This window comes from Rana temporaria, chromosome 4 (genome assembly GCF_905171775.1).
Source record: "Rana temporaria chromosome 4, aRanTem1.1, whole genome shotgun sequence".
Lineage (NCBI taxonomy): Eukaryota > Metazoa > Chordata > Amphibia > Anura > Ranidae > Rana > Rana temporaria.
In genome coordinates, this window is record NC_053492.1 from 169968450 (window position 1) to 169978539 (window position 10090).

The 10090-nt window shown below is 41.0% G+C and overlaps 1 protein-coding gene across 1 annotated transcript in view; it reads right to left on the minus strand.

Annotated features, from left to right (window-relative positions):
- Nucleotides 1-7039, minus strand: part of SLC2A2 (solute carrier family 2 member 2) — a 78760-nt gene extending 71721 nt beyond the window's left edge. Inside the window, exon 1 of the mRNA XM_040349339.1 lies at nucleotides 6939-7039. Coding sequence (XP_040205273.1) covers nucleotides 6939-6956 — 18 coding nt within the window. The 5' untranslated portion in view covers nucleotides 6957-7039. The remainder of the gene's footprint in view (nucleotides 1-6938) is intronic.
- Between the last annotated feature and the right edge of the window lie 3051 nt (nucleotides 7040-10090).

The following is a 10090-nucleotide window of genomic DNA, read 5'->3' on the forward strand; positions in this document are numbered from 1 at the left end:
CTGTGCAGGGACCGCCCTGTCTTTTCTCCGCTCTCCCCTATGGGGGGATCGGATGAACACGGACCGTCTGTCCGTGTTCACCTGATCCGTTCCGCCAGACGGATGGAAAAGTAGGTTTTTCCTCTGTCACACTTTGGCGGATCGGAGCGGGTCGGATGTCAGCGGGCATGTCACTGCTGACATCCGCGGCTCCATAGAGGAGCAAGGAGCGCTGTGCAGGGACCGCCCTGTCTTTTCTCCGCTCTCCCCTATGGGGGGATCGGATGAACACGGACCGTCTGTCCGTGTTCACCTGATCCGTTCCGCCAGATGGATGGAAAAGTAGGTTTTTCCTCCGTCACACTTTGGCGGATCTGAGCGGGTCGGATGTCAGCGGGCTTGACACCGCTGACATCCGTGGCTCCATAGAGGAGCAAGGAGCGCCCGTTCAGGTCCGCCTAAAAAACTGGCAGGCAGCCGCCCGTGTGAAAGAGCCCTTACTAGTAGTGTGTGCCTTTAAATTGCTGCAAGTATAGAAAAATAACCAGAAAAATAACCATTGATCCTGCCAGTAATTCACTTTGCTCCTAATTTCCTGTAATAAGTGGACTGAAATGCCAAGCAATGTTGTCAGCCCAGTTTTCCACTGCTGGACTATAGAACCCCCCCCTTCTTCTTATCTCTATAACATAAGGTGCTTTATAGTTCAGCAGAGCTGACCACACTGGGACATGCACCCAAAATAGCAGGAGGACAGTTTAGAATTAACCATAGAAAGTATTATTTTATCCCAATAGTTGATGCCTGGAATAGCTTGCCAGTAGAGGTAGCGAGTCAGTCCTGGTAATCCTGGTCATCCTGGTAACAATAATTGATCTATAGGTTACAAAAAAAAAAATGGCAGACTCTTTGGGGGAGAATTACTAAAACTGGAGCACTCAGAATCTGGTGCAGCTGTGAATGGTAACCAATCAGCTTCTAACTTCAGCTTGTTCAATTAAGCTTTGACAATAAAACCTGGAAGCTGATTGGTTTCTCCAGATTTTTGCACTCTCCGGTTTCAGTAAATCTCCCCCGTTGGGTCATTTGTTTTTTTCAAATCCCTTAAATTGAACATCTCTTATTTGCTCACTTTCGGTCTGGTAAATATACCACTGGATATTTGCTTACAAGCACCATACAGGATTGGATGTAACCAGCCTATCAGCGGACCCATAGCAATCACATTGTAAAGGCTTGGGGCACTTAGGAGGTGATTTACTAAAGGAATTGAGAGTGTTGACTTGAATTACCCAATTATGTGCAAGGCAGATTAAAAAGGCAGAACGCGTACCTGCTTATGATTGGATGTAGTGAATGCATATTCACCTTATTTACTAAGCTAAGGAAACATTCACATTTCAAATTGAAAATTCTCTATTCCTTTAGTAAACCAACCCATAAAATAAACAGGTACATTTTAGGCCCCGTACACACGACCGAGTTTCTCGGCAGAATTCAGCCAGAAACTCGATCGGAGCTGTATTTTGCCGAGAAACCCGGCCGTGTGTACACTTTCGGCCGAGGAAACTGACGAGGATCTCGTTTCCTCGTTAGTCAACTGGGAAACTTGGCTCACCAAGATCCTCGGCGGCTTCACAAGGAACTCGACGAGCAAAACGATGTGTTTTGCTCGTCGAGTTTCTCGGACGTGTGTACGGGGCCTAACAGATGTAAAATGCACAAGGCAATACTTTTGCTATGAAATTGAGCCTTTTCTGTATGTTTTTTTAAATCATACTTGCCTAGGTGGATGTAGCATGGATCTGATGATGCATTCATCCCCCACCGTCTCTAAGGGTGAGAACTGATTGATCAAACGCCGCTGATTGCTCAGTTCTCCCTGCTGCTCAGAGCAGAGAGACGTGACTGTCAGTCACCGCTGTCGCTCTTTCCACCCTCGCTCTCTGGAGCCCTGGGCTGTGGAGGGGGTGGGAGTGGCTAGCTCAGGCTCTCAGTGGCTCGCTGAGAGGCTGAGCAGGTGCCGTTCCATTCTTCTGGGTGGATCATGGCCATATGGTTGCGATCTTTCCCCAGTCAGGACTGGCTCTATGATGTCAGCCAACAGCGGGCTTTAGCTTGCTGTCGGCTGAAAACAGGTCACCGTTTTGCAGAACGAACGGCACTCCTGTGATCCACCAGAGAAGTACAGCCAAACGAGCTTTGGCTGTACTTCTCCTCTAAAGTACATACAAATAATGAATACCCACATTTGCTTCCTTTTGGTCTGCTAAATATACCACAGGAAGCATTTTTGCTATATCTCTTTGAATGCAGATCTGTCCTGTGACCTCTGAACACTTCCTGTTTTATTTTAAAGAGTATATTTAGCCCTCCTAGTTGTTATCTTGGACTACAGAATGATTGAATTTTATGTTGTCGCAGTTTGACATTGGGAGTGGTTGAGTAGTTTAGCAAAATGCACTGGGTAGGGCTGACACCACTGGGTTCACAAAACTATTGTGTGCTGTCAGCTAGCAACCGAACGTAGGAGGTGAGTACATTTCTGGCACATTAACATGTATTCTTCTTTACTTGCAGGGTCATTATAGGGATGAAACGTGGGGAAATATCTCTGTCTTGCAGAGTTGTGCCACATAGACTAAGACAGTTAACCATACTGTGTAATAGCCTCTCCATGTTAGTCGATTGTATTGTTTTTTAACGAAAAACAGTTCTATCTGCATTGTGCGTGGGTTTCAGAAAGCTCAGTGTACAACTACATATTTTTATATATACAGTGAAACCTCGGATTGCGAGTAACATTAACCCCCTTAGCGTTATTCCGGAGTCTGGCTCAGGGTGAATTTTACATACCAAAAGCGGTAACCCCGAGCCAGACTCTGGATCGCAGGATACAGGGAGAAGTTACTTACCTTGGGTCCCTGGATCCTGCGATGTGTCCCTGCTGTGTCTCCTCGCTCGATTCACAGTGCCGAGTGCCGAGCTCAGTTCCCTGCGACGTTGCGACGCACGGGGATGGAGTTCGGCGCCAAATTCAAAAAGTGAAACACACTACATACATACAGTACTGTGATCTTACAGATTACAGTACTGTATCAAACAATTACACACACCCTTTGTCCCTAGTGGTCTGCCCAGTGTCCTGCATGTAATAAAAACTGTTCTTTCTGCCTGCAAACTGTAGATTGTCCATAGCAACCAAAAACTGTCCCTTTATGTCAAAAGTGGTTTTAGAGCAGCTAGAAAACAGCGATAATAAATTAGAATCACTTGCAGAATTGTGCGATAGCGATTTGTGGGGAAATTCCTCATCAAACAATAAAAGTAACGACAGCGACAATTCTGCAACTGAGCAAATTTCAGTGTTTTTGATTTGATTACATTATTGAATATTTTTTTTTTGTAATTATAATATTATTTGTTATAATTTTTTATACTTATTTATTATATTATAATTTATGATTTTGTGTTTCAAACTTTATCATACCCGGGATGTCTACTAGACTCTTGTTTGGACAGATTTAAGTGAGTTATTCCTAAGAATTGCAGGCCTAAAATATAAAACGCCAAATTTCCATGCAAAATAATTGTACCGCTTTCAGCACCTTAAACCAGAAAGAATCATACCGCCAGGGAGGTTAAAGTTTTTTTTAAATCCTGACTCCTTGTCTCGCAAAATGAGCAGGATTCAAGCCATAGCGGTGTGCAGTACCGCACTTGGTTAGAGGTGCCGGAGCCGAGCGGAGCCATTCGGGAAATACTATGAAAAACTCGGAAATACTCCCTTACCGAGCCTTTCCAAGATTTTCAGTGTTCAGCCGAGCTGTTCCCGAGCCTTTTCAAGTATTTCCGAGGCTCTCTGGCGCCCCCCACCTGTGGCCACATGCGGTATTGCATGCCGTAAAAGTCAACGCGGAACAAATTATTTTCGTTTTCCATTGACTTCTATGGAACTTCTATGGGACTTCTATGGACTTTTATGAGAAACTCGCTTTAATATGAGAGTGCTTTGGATTATGAGCATTCTCCTGGAACGGATTATGCTCATAATCCAAGGTTCCACTGTATATATACATTATATATATATATATATATATATATATATATATATATATATATATATATATATATATATATAGATATATATAATGAATAGGGATGTTGTTGTAAAGTTTCTTAAACTGAAATATTTCTAAAACTAAAAGTTTCCATACTAACATATGAGTTGTCACTGCTTGCTTGTTTTGCACGATAGGGTCACCTATGATCCAGTAATGTAACCTGACCAAAAGAATTAGATATGACCTGGAGGGATGAACAAGCTGCATAACCTACAAAGCAAGGAGAACCTTTTACACAGTTACTAGCACTGCACAAACCAAAGTTTATCTGTTATTGCTCTAATTTTGTTGCAGTCATTTTCAGGGCAGGGTGTGTTACAGTGACAGTATAAAATAATAAAAATAAATTAATACAATTGAGAAGTTTTTTGTTTATCCTTTCAATTTAATTGTATGAGAACCATACAATTATCTCACACTTTGTATCCAAAACCCCCACACTGCACAGGACTAGTATGGATGGGATAACATAGCAATTGTCTTTGGAATCTTGTTATTGCTTTACTAATTACCCCAACAATCACATCAATTAGCATTCACAGTGGGGTTGTTTTCATGAACTGTTTAATCCTCAGGGGCGAACATATGAAAAATCTAACTAAAGCTGACTATAAACATCAGAAACAGTTGGAAAAGCACGCATGATCGAACTACATCTGAAAGTTCACCAATTTTAGTTCTCCCAAAAACACGAATACACTGCTTACATAAGCATTCCGGTTTAGGCATTGAAAATAAGAGGGTGGCATGGGTTCACAGGGAGCAGAAAGTCACAGTGCTTGCTTATTTCTAAGGAAATAAAGTGACTGGATAAGGTTTAGCAACACTAAACTAAAAGTACATCAAAATAATAACCAATCAGATTTCTGTTTACTGAGGTTAGACCAATAAAAGATGGATTCTCTTTAGTTGTTATGAGCTATGTATCTTGCACTTAGCACTTTGCTCCTTGCATCGTTACATTGTTAAATTTTTCTAAAGGCAAATAGACTGTGCCCTATTAGGTGCAAAGGAAAATAAAGTGCAAGTGCAGTTGCTCCAGAGCTTAGTAAATGACGTGAAGCTCTGCTGACTTCCACTATCCAATCATGTGTAAGCAAAAAATGCTGTTGTTTTAATTTCCTTTGCACATAATAGGATATTCTTTGCAAAGTGAAGCTTTACCTTATATACTAAGCTCTGGAGTAACTGCACATGCACAGTGCACAGTCTACCTACCTTTAGTAAATGAACCCCATTGCTACATAAACATTTTGCATTGCACTGCCTTAAAGTGGTTGTAAACCCTCCAAACCAACAGTGCACAGTCTACCTACCTTTAGTAAATGAACCCTATTGCTACATCAACATTTTGCATTGCACTGCCTTAAAGTGGTTGTAAACCCTCCAAACCAACCTTTACCTACAAGTAAGCCTAGATTAAGGCTTACCTGTAGGTGTTTGCAATATCTCGTAAACCTACACGGTTTAGGAGATATTTGCCAACAAGAAGGCAGCGATGTCTACGGTGCATGCGCGCCGTAGACAATGGCGCAGGCGCACTGAGCGCGCTGGATTTCTGAATGGGATCATGCCAGTCCTGCACGCATGCGCGGGATCATGCTGGTCCCGCGCGAATGCGCGGGAGCGAGGTCATTGCCGCTCCGGCCAGTCACAGCGCCGGAGTGGCGATATCCGGAAGGCACTCGGAGGAGAGATAGCGGGGGAGGGGAACGAGGAGCGCTTCGGAGGCTTCGATCTCAGGTAAGTCATTCATAATGAGCTAGTATGCTATGCATACTAGCTCATTATGCCCTTCTCTTGATTTTTTTTTTTTTCAGGGAAAAAAATCTGGTTTACTTCCTCTTTAATAAATAAGCAATATTCTCATCTCCCCAGCTTCCAAGATGAGTCTGAATAACAGTAATATAAGCATGAATTGACTATTATCTATTATCTTATTTGATAAAACCACCTCTCCACCAATCCTATCAATGAGGATAATGCACCAGGCAAAAAATGCCCGCCTATAATAAATTATATCTAATACCTCAACATAAATAGATGTATGAATCTGACATTACATACATAATATACAATATCCTCATTGTCCGGCTTTTACTCAAACTTTTCTCATTCAATATTTTTATTAAAATTATTACTATAAAGAATGTATATAGCTTTGACAGTTTGCACAGCATTTAACAATATAAGGTTCAAGGAACAAATATAATAACAAAATTACGCAAACTTTTAATTATGTCTTCCTTACAAATTTTTGTACCCAGAATTGTCCCTATTTATCCTAACTAATGCCACAAGATCGCTCTATATTGTTACGCAGTAATTCTTTATTAAGGTTTGATAACTATTGTGCCCAAAGTTATTAAAATGCGTGCAAAAAGGTATTTTATAATCCTTTAGACAAACTCAGTAAATCTTATCAAGGAGAACTGGAAATCAATGATCCTCTTTATACACTGTTATCTCATCGCTAAATAACATAGCAACACATAGTCCCTTTAAATTGTTTAAATGTTTGCAGCCAAACAACACAGTGACAGATAATTTACCATCTTCCTTTTACACTCTCAAGGCATACGTCTTTGTGCACAGCCTTCAGAGCAGAGCAACCATTCCTGCAAAAAAGTCACTACAGCGCAAATTCCAAAAACTGAGAAAATATACAAGCTTTCAGAAGGTAGCAAGATTTCTAGCTCAAGGTATAAAGTACATATGCTTATGTACAAAGAAGACTGCAAAAGAGTATTTTAACACCTTAACTAATTGATGAAAAAAATTAAAATCTTGAAAATGTATAAAAGAAAAAAGATATTAAAAAAAAAACTACAGTACCTTCTCTTTGCTGTCCATTGTTGTCTTGTCCAGTTAACGGCTGGAGAAGTGTGACTGTGAATGATCTATGGCTAAATACAGGTATTGGGAGAGAGGCAGTCCTAGGGGAGGGGAGCCAGCTAAACAACAATTGTGTAATTGCTTTAGGGCAAAAGGGCATTTTCTTTACAGTCAATACACATTTAATCCTATATACTGTGTACAATAATTAATATCTGTTTTATGCTACCATCTGACAGGGCACCACTTTACCCTATTATAATGGAACTTGAACTAAATATAAACATAAAAACAATAATAAAAACATATATAGATATATCTATAGATAGATCTATCTATCTATAGATAGATCTATATATATATATATATATATACATATATATATATATATATATATATATATATATATATATATATATATATATATATATATATATATATATATATATATATATATATATATATATATATATATATATATATATATATATATATATATATATATATAGATCTATCTATAGATAGATAGATCTATCTATAGATAGATAGATCTATCTATAGATATATCTATATATGTTTTTATTATTGTTTTTATGTTTATATATATAGATCTCTCTCTCTCTCTCTCTCTCTCTCTCTCTCTCTCTCTCTCTCTCTCTCTCTATATATATATATATATATATATATATATATATGTAAAAACATAAAAAAAAAATGCATATTTTACGGTGTTTCAAATCTCCAGTACAGTAAAAACTTTTCCTCATGATATTGTCAGTTTTATTCTTTGGAAGAAAAAAAAAACATATGATAATATAAACTTAATTTGAATCTGAAAATAGAAGACATTCATTGGCAGGCACCCATGCTTTCTTATTTGGCACTGGTTCAAAATATATTTTGTATTGTTCTTTAAGAAAAGACTATGGTTAGGGATGACAGTTTGGTGGAGTATTTGGAGGGCATGTTTTAAATTACTTGTTCCCCCATTATTATGTAACAATGGGCCAAATCCACAAAGATCGTGCCTAACTTAATTTTTTCCATTTAAGTTACACTGCCTTAAAATTTTTACCTAAGTGCCCGATCCACAAAGCGCTTACCTAGAAATTTTGGGCTGTGTAACTTAAATTCTCCCGGCCGTACTGCGCATGCTCGTGACGTAATTTTCCCGACGTGCATAGCGCGAAATTACGTTACGCCGAGCTTTGTGGATTGCGACGGGTCAATAAAGTTGCATCGGAAAAAAAAAAAGATACGACGGAAAAAAAAAAATTCAAAATTTAAAAAAAAACGCGTCGCTGGACAGAAAGGTCTGCTTTTACATGGTGTACTAACTTTACACCATGTAAAAGCAGCCCTAATTTTGCGTATGCAAACTAAAACTTACGGAGAAAAAACAAAGCTGAAAAGCTTCGTGGATCTCCGTAAGTGCTAATTTGCATACCCGAGGCGGCATTTCGACACAAAATGCCCCCAGCGGCGGATGCGGTACTGCATCCTAAGATCCGGCAGTGTAAGTCACTTACACATGCCGGATCTTCTGCCTAACTATGGAAAACTGATTCTGTGGATCAGTTCCATAGTTAGGAACAGGGATACGACGGCGTTACAGCAATTACGCCGTCGTATCCCTTTTGTGGATTTGGCCCAATGTTTTCACATTTAGTTTATATCATAAGGAGTAAGAGAGATATCACCAATCATTGGGCTCATGACCCGTAAAGTGAACCTGATTAAAGTAGAAATATAGGCAAAACTTTTTTTTTCATTATGGATAGAGTAAGGCTGGGTTCACACTGGTATGATACGACAGTCGTATGACTGTGGATCCGACTTTGCCCTGCGACCTAAAGTCCGACTTTAGTGAACGGGATCCGACTTTGATCCCGACAATGCAGGCACCTTGGGCCAGATTCTCAAAAGAGATACACCGTCGTATCTCTGCGTCTGGCCGGTCTTAGATTCTTAGAATCAGTTACGCATAGATTTCTATTAGATCCGACCGGCGTAAGTCTCTTACGCAGTCGGATCGTAACTGCATATTTACGCTGGCCGCCAGGGGCGTGTACGCTGATTTATGCGTTGAAATATGTAAATCAGCTAGATACGCAAATTCACAAACGTACGCCCGGCCGATGCAGTACAGATACGCCGTTTACGTTAGGCTTTTCCCGGCGTAAAGTTACCCCTGCTATATGGTGGCGTAAGTGCGGCGTACCGATGTTAAGTATGGCCGTCGTTTCCGCGACGAAATTTGAAAATTTTACGTTGTTTGCGTAACTCATCCGTGAATGGGGTTGGACGTAATTTACGTTCATGTCAAAACCAATACGTCCTTGCGGCGTATTAAGAGCAATGCACACTGGGAGATTTCCACGGACTGCGCATGCGCCGTTCGTGAAAAAAGTCAATCACGTCGGGTCACAGAACATTTACATAAAACACGCCCCCCTGTTCCAAATTTTAATTAGGCAGGCTTACGCCGGCCGATTTACGCTACGCCGCCGCAACTTATGGAGCAAGTGCTTTGAGAATACAGCACTTGCCCGTCTAAGTTGCGGAGGCGTAACGTAAATCGGATACGTTATGCCGCCGCAAAGATACGCCGCTGTACGAGAGTCTGGTTTGAACCTTTAGGGGTAAACTCCACGTCAAATAATAAAAAAAAAAAAACGGCATGTGTTCCCTCTCCAAGAGCATACCAGGCTCTTCGATCTGGTATGGATTTTAATGGGAACCTCCATGCCAAAAAAACGACGTGGGGTCCCTCCCAAATCCATACCAGACTCTTATCCAAACACCCAGCCCAGCAGGTCAGGAAAGTGGGTGGGGACAAGGGAGCACCCCCCCTGAACTGTACCAGCCCGCATGCCCTCAACATGAGGGGGTGGGTGCTTTAACCACTTGAGACCCGTAGGACGTCAAATGACGTCCTCGACTTTGTGCAGTGATATCTGAATGATGCCTGCAGAGCAAATCGGCCCGGAGAGCAAATCGGCCGGCGCTCGTTGGTGTACCATAGAGATGACTGGTGACCAGACGGTCACAGTCATCTCTATGACCGTCGGAAGACCGGGCGCGACGTTATGACGTCACGCCCGGTACCCGGAAGTAAACAAAGCCGCAATCGCGGCTGTCGGCATGTAATC